Source organism: Zootermopsis nevadensis, unplaced genomic scaffold (assembly GCF_977971745.1).
Source record: "Zootermopsis nevadensis isolate Lab colony 2312 unplaced genomic scaffold, Znev_1.0 Znev_ptg000028l, whole genome shotgun sequence".
NCBI lineage: Eukaryota > Metazoa > Arthropoda > Insecta > Blattodea > Termopsidae > Zootermopsis > Zootermopsis nevadensis.
Window position 1 is genome coordinate 8,981,066 of NW_028259160.1, and position 11,988 is coordinate 8,993,053.

Sequence of the window (11,988 nt, forward strand, 5' to 3'; positions counted from 1 at the left end):
TGGGACATGTTCATATACGTTCTTGGCAGATGATCCAGAAGTGGTTTGCCATTGCCTTCTCCTGTGTGTGAATGGAGTAATTGTTGGGATGCCACGGAGAGACTGGGGAAGCCCCCGGAGGAAAACTCCGTGTTGCCTAGACCACGGTCTTGCCCAACACAAGTTATAAATTCGGGGACCCCAGGATTACAAGGCCAGTGTTCTAACCGCTAGACCACCATGGCGGTTGTTATATTAACACAGAAGATAATTTTAGGATATGATTGCTGCTTCTCCACTGGTTTTTGACATCTTTCACTTTCCACAGGCAGGAATCGTTTTCACATGAACACCCAAACCAACTTTACAACTTATCCAGCCAATCTGATAAGTACAAAGATAATTTCCCTGGCACTAAAGTGCCTTGAGTGTGAAGATGACCACTCCCCCAGGTTAAAAATATGTGAAGCTTTACCTCCACTCCCCAAAACCTTCAAGAAATGGTGTTTAGGTTCAGGGATAACTTTGTCTTCACCTTTAGGGGAACTTTTATTAGCTTAATTTATGATACAGTCCAGACAAACCAGTTAGGTGATGTATACATAATTACTTTTTCCTTTATTTTAATTATATAACATGTTTGGCTATCACTAATATGTTGTTCAATAAAAAGCACACAAGCCATGTGTGTCAACCTCACAAAAATTGACAAAGCTACAATTACAACACACAACACAGGCAAATCTGAAAAACTATATGACACGTTACATGAACCATATACATCATGCACCAAAACACAAGAGTCAGCCTACAACTGACATTAAAACAATAGCAGTTATTAAAAAAATGCTTATGTAATGTCACATAACATAACATCCAAAGTTCAGAAGCCTGCAGCAGCATTTAAGTAACTGTACGTTCATCTCCCCTTATAGCTCGGTACTTTGTAAGTTCATTTGGAAAAACATTGTTCAATTGCGTAGCTAGGAGTGTTTTGAACTTCTTGTAAGCTTCAATCTTTCCCCTCACCTGTTCATTCTTGGTCAGTGCCTTCTCAATGCAGTCTTTTGTGTATAACTGAGGATTTCGGCCTTGATCAATATAGCTGAAAATGGAGGCAAAAAAGCATGTATGTGTAATACATACAAATACATATATTACAGTTTTTCATTTTGCTGGAATAAATTGCTTAGGACAATATTTGGACCAAAACAGAAGAAATTACTCAGGAAATCTATACACTAGGAGCTTCACAATCTGTACTCTTTCCCTCATAATTAGGGTTAAAAATCAAGGATGAGATGAGCAGGAAACAAGAAAGGCATACAATATACTGGTTGATAAAACCTCACAAAATCTTCTGCTAACAGTCTGTCTAATATTTCCACATAAACACTGGGAAATATTTAAACATCTACAGATAGTTGGTAACCACAAGATCACTCGCTAGGCCAAAAAAATCTAAAACCCATGGCAGGGGTCAGAGTGCTGTGTTCACTGTTGCAACTTGGGGAAATGACACTATTGCTAGGGCAAGCCAAGTTGCTAGATTGTACTCATTGGTGTGCACTCATAGTTTCTCATATGTTCCAGGACTTTAGATCCATTGGCCATGGTGGACATGGCATCATGACCCAGAAGGCTAATCCATATCTAAATGACACTGACCAAGTTGTAACTGCAACACTAGCATGTAACTGTCATGGGTAATTGTGTGCACGATCAAATACTGTGCTAACAACTTAATTATGCAATTAAATGGTGTTTTTAATAAGATATGTTAATTATGTCTCAGTACTTACTCGAATACTTCCAGAGGTATATGTACTTCCTGTGGAAGAGATTTTAATTTATCTATCTCTTGAAGCCCATGAACAAGTGACTGTCTGAAAAAATAATTACAGCCATTGTTTTCAACACTTGTTGATATTAAAATTAATTTTAAAAGTCAAAATTAATATGGTGTACATGGTATTTCGTATTTATACTGATTAATTTCATTCACCTAACATTTTTAAAAACACCTTACGTAAGACAAATACTCACATCTTTTGGTTTAATACATTTTGACCCTGAGGTTGAAAATCACCTACAATTATCCTGATCTGTCTTACATTTTCAATGAATAGTTCCAGCTGAGTCTCTAAGTTTTCTAGAGAATTCGCCATTTTCTAATTCTTCTTCGGCAACAAATAGTACGTGTGACCAACACTGCAACCCTTTCACAACTGTGTTTAACTCATCTATTATTATTACCAACACTGCAGGTACCCTAAATTTTGTATCTGCATGTTCGCTGTGATTTCGCTGCTCGTTACATGTATTTCCGGGAATTGCTACAGGTCTGTAAATTTGACGTCTGATTTTTCAGTTAGATGGTGCAATAAATGTTGGTATTAATCTATGATGCATACCATAGATTAATACCAACATTGAAAAGTTAGGTAAATGCTATTTGTGTAAGGTGTTATTTGCTAATGTTGATGTGTTGTAAATAATGTGTACTTTAATGGAATTAAGACCAAACAAAGACCTTTTGGACGGAAAATTTATTGGATTTAAGTTGTCATTGGACCCAGTACCTATTTATCGCCATAATTTACACAACGGTAAACTTCATACACCGTAATATTACCTAACCTAATGACATGTAGCCCTTGTTTGTGTGACTACCATTCAGCAGTCAGATCATAGTCTTGTGGCGTATGTCATTTATTGACTTGAAAGATATTAATGTTAAACGACGATTTATTTTTCAGAGGTCGACCATGTCCTGCCTAGTGACGACCAATACTCATTTTTGCATGTCAAAGTTTTTGGCCTTCACAATCATTTGTTTGGTGATCCTTGGGCTAGAGATGATGTTTATTTTATAGATAAACAATGGAGGGTTCATAAGAGTGTGAGGAATGGAAATGTAAGTATTTAAATTGTGAATTTAACAGCATGTTCCATGGTGCTGGTTTGGTTAAATTTGTTGTTTAGGTTAACATATCTTAGTGCACTCATACCAATACCTGGATTTCTACGAAGCTGTTACAGTATAAATAAATTGTTATTATGCTTACTCTTTCACTTTTGTTACCGCTCATTCTTGATCACCTGTAATCACTACTATTTCTGCAATAGTTCTGTTGTGCAACTCTCAGTATTGTTCTTCTGGTTTGTGTCCTCATGTGCTTGGATGCTGAGATAACCTTCTTGAACTCTTCAGACTGAGTTACTGGATGGAGTGCAGGAAGTGTGGGAAATGCCAAGTAACCATGTAAGAAAATGTGGCCATTACAACACTTCACTCAGTTTCTCATCACCAGAATTGGCAGTACTTTCTGATGGAGCTGGTACCCTGCATGTTGTTCATACAGGCATCAGAGTTGAAACTACAGCATGGAAAGTAAGATATGTATAGTCTTCGTATGCCTGCAGAGGTTTATATTTTGTGCATTTAACATCCAAAAGAACATTTTTAAAATAATGGCATATGCTAAAAAAAGAACCTGCAGTTGAAAATTACTTAAGAAATTTAATATACCAATTTCTGTTTTTTTTTTAAAAAATATGTCCTCACAGTGAATTAGTTTAATTTTATATAAGATATATATAAGACCTAAAACTTTCATGATGACTAGAAATTATTAAAGTCTTCTTTAGTGATGAACCACTTCACTTTAGAGCAATTTCCTGTTCATTGCTGATGACGGTGATTGTCTGTGAAACACTGGACTTCTGTTTTGAATTAAGTGGAAGTTGGCCTGAGAAGATTTTATAATTTACTTTACATTAATTTTATATTGTGTCTAGTAAGTGTGAATGAAACATGACTTCAGTGATATGTTAAATATGTCAGATATGCCAAATTTCGCTAGTAGATGATCTGTTGGTGCATGATAAAAAGCTCACCCTTAAATGTGATCATATTTTTCAACAGGAAGGTCCAGTGACTATTTCTAGAACCAGACTGCAGGTTTTCACTTCTTTTACATTGATACCTTTTTCAGTTGTTACAATTATGATTTTGTATGTGAGTGAACATGATTCATTTGGCTTTGTTCAGTTAATGACCAGTAAGATCCTGTCTGAATTTATCTATGTGTGTTTCTGTTAACTTAATCTTTAAAAAAGTACAATGAGGAATACCAAGCCCTTATATTGAACAGTAGGTTTCCTGTGCTGGCCATCATCATACTTTCACAATCACCGTCATGCTATCAGGAACAAAATGTAATTCCGTATTATGAGTGTTCCAATGATAAATCTGGATTCCTACTTCACCTTTGCCCTACAAGCAGAGGAACAGGTTGGTCAAAGATATAAGCCACAAGACACAAATCTGATGATGTTTTAGGTGTTGTTTAGTGATGAGGTATGTGGAAAGGAGAAGCCATTTACAATAGTGGATTCTCGTGTGAATGCAATCAGTAACAAACAAGAGGTCCACGTTTTGCTTCTCTGGGTAGACGAAGTGAGAAGTCTGCTTGATGAAAAGGATGGACACATAAAATTTGTCACAAAGTTGGAGTGGGTCACTCTTCTAGAAGGTAGGAATATATTTTTAATAAATGTAACATGTATTTCAACTTTCTAGCGTATAGAGATTTTAATTTTATATGGTTTGTAGATGGTATTATACAATTGCAGGTGTTTGAGAATAGGGTGTTGAGGAGGATATTTTGGACCTAGAAGAGAAGACGATGGGGCATGGAGAAAACTGTATAATGAAGAACTTAAAAATTTGTGCTCCTCCCCCAGTATTGTCAGGGTGATAAAGTCAAGAAGAATGAGATGGGCGGGACATGTGGCACACATGGATGGGGCAAGAGGTGTGCACCGGGTATTGGTTGGGAAGCCTGAGGGGAAGAGACCGCTGGGGAGACCTAGACTTAGACGTAGATGTCAGGCAGGATATATGAGAAATAGGAGTTGGAGGAGACCAGATGTTGGTGGCCCAGGACAGTCCAGTGGAGGGCATTGGTGAATTTGGTGATGAACCTTTGGGTTCTGCAAGCCATATAGTTAGTTAGTTGGATGGTATTATACATACATAAATGTAACTAGAAACCTGGTGCCGAATGGCACAAGTTGGAGACCCCTATGAGTTTTCCGTGGCCTTTCCCCACCATCATACTTCTGTTGATGTGGGGGGGAATGCCAAGTTTTAACCATGGTTCAGAGCTCATATCATCACATCGTATGCCCCTAGCAGAAACCATTCATTTTCTGCCACTGGGGGCATAGATGCTTACTTCAAAGGAGCCTGTACCTCAGAAACAGATTCTGTCATCATTATCAAGACCAGCAAGAGCTGTACTGTAACTGGAAATGTTAAATGAAAAAGCATATAAATATAACAGGAGTTCAGTCTGTAGGAACTGATTTTGTTATGTTATGGTGTTTTTTTAAAAAAATGTTTGACTGCAGGACTGAAATAGTACTTGATGGTTAGGTGAGCCAAGTAGTGGATTTTTGGTTAACATTTTTTTTAATTAAGTGTAGAAGACAGGAAAGTGAATGAAAATAATTTAAGTTGCTTATATTGCTGTTAAAAATAGATGCACTGATGTACATAAATGCTTTTAAGCTTGCAGAAGGATTCCTTGTTAATATTGATCCTGCTTTTGAGTGCTGACGTTATGTGGAAATGGACACAATTTATTTGTGGCTGTCATAATGAAATGAGTGTGATAAACATTATTGCCACTTCTAGAGATATTGAGCTTATCTGTAGGGGATTTTACACACACACCTAGTGTGATGGCAATTCTTACATGAATAATCTTTACCAGATCATTATCCTTTATGACTTATTTATAACATTTCTTATTTTAATCTATATAACACATTGTGTTATTAAACAGATCAAGAGTTATGAATTATGCATTGATCTTATCTTCAGGAGAAAACCGAGACTGGTTGATGCAGTGTGTGCGTCAGTTATCAGGTGTGGGGGGACTGGACTATGCTGCACTGGAGCCCAGTTGCCACAGTTTATATATTGCGAGTGGAAAGCCTTTTCAATTTGATTCAGACTCTGAAAGTGCAGTAGAAAAAAAAGAGCCTGAAGGAAGCAGAGTGAGAGGTACAGTAAATTCAAAATCATATCTCAGTAAGCAGGCCAGAATAACTTCACAAACATATCTGATGCAACTGGTCAGTGTATTCTAAGGTGTCCTTTTCAGATCTAAATTACGGATGTCAGAACATAACAGAAATGTCTGGCTGTCTTGGACTTGCACACTGGATGTGTGATAGGTACATTGTCACTTGAATTTGACATGTGTTCTGCTCTGATTGGTATGAATTAGTTGGCTGGTTCATGGATTATTTAATGACATATCAGTTTCAGAGGTTATTTTAGTTGAGTAAAAGCTGATTTTACTCATTGGGTTATTTAGTGTTCAGTGAGAGATAATATAATTCATTATGTTATATGGTGTTGAATGAGAGTGTGAGTGTAAATTATTCCATTTAAAATATATTCTTTGAGTTGATGATTTTATTCTTGTGTTCAGATAAGCACATACAATATGCGTGGCTTCAGACGACAGAGGATATTACTGTATGGCTTCAGGTCCCTGAACAGACTTCAAAATCAGATGTGAATGTCACTGTAGACACAAACAGTGTGAAAATTAAGTGTAAAGAATTTGTGTTGCTTGAAGGCTCAACATGGCACTGCTTAGAGTCTCAGCTTACAACGTGGGCACTCAACAAAGGGAAGTAAGTAGTAATAATGAGCTTGAAGAACCACTAAGTCTGGTGGTTGATATGTTTGCTTTTGTGTGAGCTTGCTTGCTTGCTTATAGTCTTGAAGCTAGCCAGAATGGGCTATGTGGTGTTTTATGTCATTATGGCTGGTTAAGTGACAATCAACAATTTTTTTATTATAGTTTCAACGTTTTAAATGTGGATCTTAATAAACATTGAAACTATAATAAAAAATTGTTGTTTAGACAGACTGTCAACCTGATGATAAACACAAAACAGGACGAAACTAATTACGTAGTATACTGACTTTCTTTTATAAGGAAGCTTTTTTTCCTATCATGACGTACCATACACTCAGATTTAATTAAAGCAACTGCACTGCATTTAGTTGACTCAACTAACATTAAATAATAAAGAAACAAATCACACATTGAAAGCTAAAGTAATACTTCCAAGATGGCAACCGACTCATTAGAGTAGGCAGCGATTGAAAGGGAAAGATGACCATAAAAAAAAGCTTCAGAACATGAAATGAAATTACATGTATTTTGCAGGAACTAAGAACTATTCAAATAGTAGGCAAATTAATGGGACTGAAAAGAATTATGTAAATTAAAGGAAGACAAACATTCTGGGTATGTAAACATGAAGTGTTGCTGTTTGTTTCTCATTTTCACTCTGTGTATTATTTACCATGTTTATTTTGCCCTTCTTGTAATACCACATTTATATGAATATAAGCCAAGCTGACTTCGAGAACAGAATAAAATATCATTATAAGTCACATCACAGTTTTAAATTAATTTTCCTTGAAGTACCAGTCATATTTGAAAACTGTTTCAAGTTGTAAAGGCACTGATGGTAGCAGTTTCATGCGTTCATAGTGTATATTTATGAAAGTTGCTGCTGTTCAGAATCTTTGCCTCATCCATGCAGGCAAGTGAAAGCTAATGCCTTGCACTTTGTATTTTGTAAATTGAAGTATTTAAAATTTTTTTTTTAGGTTTTTAAATAGATGTATATTTTGTGTACTTTAGTTTGTTTGATCAGGGAGTTTTTCTCCGGAGCTTCCTCGGTTTCTCTGTGGCATCCCAACAATTACTCCATACTCCATACACACGGAAGAAGGCAATGGCAAACCATTTCTGTATCACCTGCCTAAAAAACATATATGAACAGGTCCCAGTTCGAGAAAAGGATGGAAGGATCCTGTTCATAATATGTCGCCAACCTCCTGTAGTTTGTGAGGTGTATCAAAATTCTTACAGATTAGAGATTACATTGGTGAAGAGGGAGCAGGGCCTGATGTGGCAAGAATTTGTGAAAGGAGAGACTCAAGGGGAGGAAGTCATGGACCCAGCACTTGTTGAGGAGATACACCTGAGACTTGCACATCTGTGCTCTGATAAAGAGGTATGTAATGTGATACCACTGTCCATCATGACTGAAATTGGATTCTCATAAACACCTAGATTTTTATCTAAACTCTTAACTAATCCCAACTGATGCAGTTTATCACAGAAGAATAATTAACATATCAGTCCCCCACTCTAAGTTGGGGGATAGGTGCATTGAAAACATGACTAATAGGAAAGACATGAACTGAAATACTACTAAGATGGTTGCCTTCTGAGTTTTAGTAGTGCCATGTACACAGCACTGTAACCCAGAAGACAACCGTCTTGTACTCACTGTCTTTAGAACCTCAAATCCTGCCTTCCTTAAGAAGTACCTAAAATACCAGGGATGTGTTCTGGCATGTCAGTATTCCATATCTCAATGGACACAATCCTACTATTGCAAGTTAATGAACAAGAACAGTAAATGTTATCAGAGAAAAGAAATACAATCATAATAGGGTAATGGCAGTAAAAATTAAGGTGTGTACATTTAGTACATGTTGCTTCATACACGTGGGAACAACATTTATATAACAAAACTACTACTTGTAGTTTATGTTGCATTAGTACATAATACATGGACGGCAGAGTTTCAGGCAATGTCCTACATAAGCGATAACAAGTGAGCTACCTGAGCTGAATAAGCAGCATGGGGTGTCATATGAAGTGGGGAATCGCTTGTTGTGTCCTACGTGAGAGACTGCAATAGAAGCACACGGCCTTCCTGCGCATGTGCCTTATTGGCCAGCGCAGCGACTCTCACGAAAATATCAAAATATTTGATCTCGGACTTTGGCCGCTTCCCTCTCCTGACCTCTTCGCTGGAACCTAGGACAGCGGCACACAAACAGCCAGTTTGATATTTCCGCTTCACCCATGCAACTCGCACCGCTCGCATTTAATCGCTCACGTAGGACGCTCCAGCTCCAAATTGTGACATTTTATTAAAAACTGCTATTGTTAATTAGACTCAAAACAAATTATACATGGCTGTGTGCTTGACATTGCTCTGAATCGTATTAGGGTGCCTGATTCGTGCTTCTTTGATCATTAGGTAACAGACTCAAGTGGCAACTGTGTGCCAGCCTTCAATACACAGCAGCTAGAGGAATGTGATGACTTTCCATTGGAAACATCACTTCTGGTGAGATTGGATGCGCATACCCATGATGTATCTCACAGAGTGAGTGTTACAGTTCATAATATTATAAGGGAAATAAAATTAACAATGGTGAGGTATGTGGGAAAAGTAGACTGGATATAAAAGTTTGATTGGAAAACCTAGTGGGAATAGATTGTTTAGGGCACCTTGGCTGCAAGCAAGGCATATTCCAGTTATACATACAAAGAAGATAAAATAGTATAATTTTCCACAATTCAGTGCTTTTTAAAAAAATTATTATACAAGTACTGACATGCAAAAAAAAGAGGCATATGGATTCTCAGAATTTCCTTCTTCTTAATGAAATCTGTCATATGATTTACTGAAAGATTTTTGCATAATATATATGATGATTTAATTGAGGTTAATAAAAGGTACCTTGATTTGAAATATATATGTTAATGTGAACACATTGTTTTGCAGGTTAGCTTGGGAGGGCACCAGTGGCTGTTCAATGTTCGTGTGAAGGCTGATGTTGTGCCTGCAGTTTGTTTGCGTCATGATGTTGATGGCTGCCTTTGGCAGTTTGATTCCCCTCAAGAAGGTGGGCTTTGGCCATGCACCCACATTGGCACCTTTCCTGCCTTTGGTTACGTACAGGCATCAAAGCAGCAGAAGAAATTTTGTACATGTTCCCCAGGTACATATCAAACTTTATCTGTATTCTTAAACAGAGTTACTTCTGTTGCCATGTAACAAACAATAATGATAATGAAGGTTATGGAATCTTAATGGCATAAAGCTAAAAGTAAGCTGTCCCACTATATGCCATATAGGCGCTTGGGGGGGGGGGGTTATAGCTCCTACTCTTGCTTGACCTTGGCACTAGATGCCCCCAGAACTGGTCTGGACACAAAGGCTAGAGGAAAAATCCTCTGCCCCCATCGGGGATCAAACCCATGCCATCTAGTCCATAGCCAGTCACCATACTGACTGAAGTACCTGGCTCATGTGTTTTATATCACATATCCTTGTTTTGTACATTGACAGATTTTACAAAATTTAATTTGAACTGCCACTTTAGTATTTATTTCAGAGAAGAGGGTTCTGGAATATGTGAACTAGACTGAATTGGCTGTGGATGTGAAAATAATGGACGGATATGATACTGTTATTTGTTCACTTCATGCATTGAATACAGAAGTACACAAGATGTTATGACCAGATTTTAGGTACATGTATGGTAACTAGTGTCTATTGACTCTGCTGATATTCTGAAACTGATGAATCTGTTGCAGACATGTCTTACGTTGCAGTCTGTGAAGCAAGTCGTCACATTTATATCTATCGGCAGCCTGTAGCCATAGCAACAGAATTGAGAAACCGTCATACAGGGCAGCACGTGGCTCACGTAGCAAAACAGCAACTGGTGAATCTGGACTCATCATCAGAAGTACTAGGAATCCATGCTTCTTGCCACATATTGTATGTACTAACTGTCGATACACTGTATGCACTCCGTATCAATTATGGTCCTGGTCCTGAATCATAGGTAGGTTCCTGGCTATCTCTGTGGTAAAAGGACCCAAAAGTCTAATATGTGACACCAATTCCTTCAAGTGTATATAATCTGGAATTGGTTCAGTCCTCTTCACATCCTCACTTCATATTTCTGTTGGATTCATTTTAATTTTATCCTTCAAACCCCCTTTCAGTCCTCAGTGGTTGTTTTCCAAGAGGTTTCCATACCAGAATTCAGCATACTATCATGGTCTATGCCAGTGGTATTCAACCTTTTTTGTTCGCATACCCCCAGATAAAATTTCTCTTAAACTTTGTTCCCCCAAAGTTGTTGGTGTATAATTCAAGTAATACATAGTGTATAATCTACATCTAAAATAAATTAAATAAATTACATTACTGATTATTCAGTGTTTATCATAAAATAATATATATATATTTTTTAAATTTCATGTACCCCCTAAGATGTCTTCGTGTACCCCAGGTTGAATACCACTGGTCTATGCCATTTGAGCAATGTGTCAAGCATACTGATAATACCTTTACATTTGGTCAGTAGAATTTGTACATGTTTATGTTATGCTTTTCAAGAACACAACAGGACATAATGTCTTCATTTTCTGTTCTAGAAAGCAATCAGGAGAGTCCAGGATGGGATGAATTAATAGGTTAAGTAAAATATATCTTTATGCTGCTGATGTTATTCCTTCAGGCTAGGAACACACAGAAATGTGCATGGCATTTAAGATCATTATCCACAACAGTAATTTAATAAAGTTAAATCAAATGCCACATTTGAATAAAAGAAATTTTGTTCTACAGAAAAAACAGTGGGGAATTAAAATAAACTATTAGCTGAAAATTAGTTTTTGAACCATCTTGCCTACCAGCTACCCAAATGAATACATTCAAGGTGGTTTCCAAAAGTATGTTCTGCCCTTTGCTGTAACAAGTTTTCCTACACACCATCACTGTTTTTGCTACTCTCAATGCATGATTCCACCCATCTCAATCATAGGTCACATTGTCAAAATGATTTAAATATATCATAGCAGTAAAATTAATAATATGGAGGGAGCTGAGTAAATTAAAAACATGTGTTTAATAGCAATAAACTAGAAAACTTAGGATGTGTACATTTCTGCGGCTCCCTTGGAAGGTGACTATGGCACTTCAGGGTGCTGTGATACCTCTATTAGGAAACACTGATGTAAGCCCTTAGTTCTGGGTATAAATGTTTTACAGCAAGACAGAACTTACTTGTGGAATAAATTACATAAA

At 37.1% G+C, this 11,988-nt stretch overlaps 2 protein-coding genes across 4 annotated transcripts; one reads left to right on the plus strand and one right to left on the minus strand.

The window, feature by feature from the left end:
* Nucleotides 1-571: 571 nt before the first annotated feature.
* On the minus strand, nucleotides 572-2,327 carry MED10 (mediator complex subunit 10). Its single transcript, XM_022069239.2, has 3 exons — nucleotides 2,026-2,327; nucleotides 1,782-1,865; nucleotides 572-1,084 (listed from the first exon to the last, which is right to left on the minus strand). The coding sequence occupies exons 1-3, from the start codon at nucleotides 2,145-2,147 to the stop codon at nucleotides 883-885; spliced, it is 408 nt and encodes a 135-aa protein (XP_021924931.1). The 5' UTR covers nucleotides 2,148-2,327; the 3' UTR covers nucleotides 572-882.
* Nucleotides 2,328-2,395: 68 nt separating this feature from the next.
* Nucleotides 2,396-11,572, plus strand: LOC110832326 (nudC domain-containing protein 1). 3 transcript variants are annotated; one of them, XM_022069220.2, is made up of 11 exons: nucleotides 2,396-2,588; nucleotides 2,739-2,896; nucleotides 3,194-3,373; nucleotides 4,325-4,517; nucleotides 5,873-6,055; nucleotides 6,489-6,696; nucleotides 7,953-8,097; nucleotides 9,139-9,267; nucleotides 9,670-9,886; nucleotides 10,485-10,738; nucleotides 11,337-11,572. In XM_022069220.2, exons 1-10 carry the CDS (start codon nucleotides 2,477-2,479, stop codon nucleotides 10,736-10,738), a joined length of 1,779 nt encoding a protein of 592 aa, XP_021924912.1. In that variant the 5' UTR covers nucleotides 2,396-2,476; the 3' UTR covers nucleotides 11,337-11,572. The 3 variants fall into 3 exon arrangements, with proteins under 3 accessions (XP_021924912.1, XP_021924914.1, XP_021924913.1); XM_022069222.2 differs by having other exon boundaries at nucleotides 10,485-10,671; XM_022069221.2 differs by having other exon boundaries at nucleotides 10,485-11,572.
* Nucleotides 11,573-11,988: the final 416 nt, after the last annotated feature.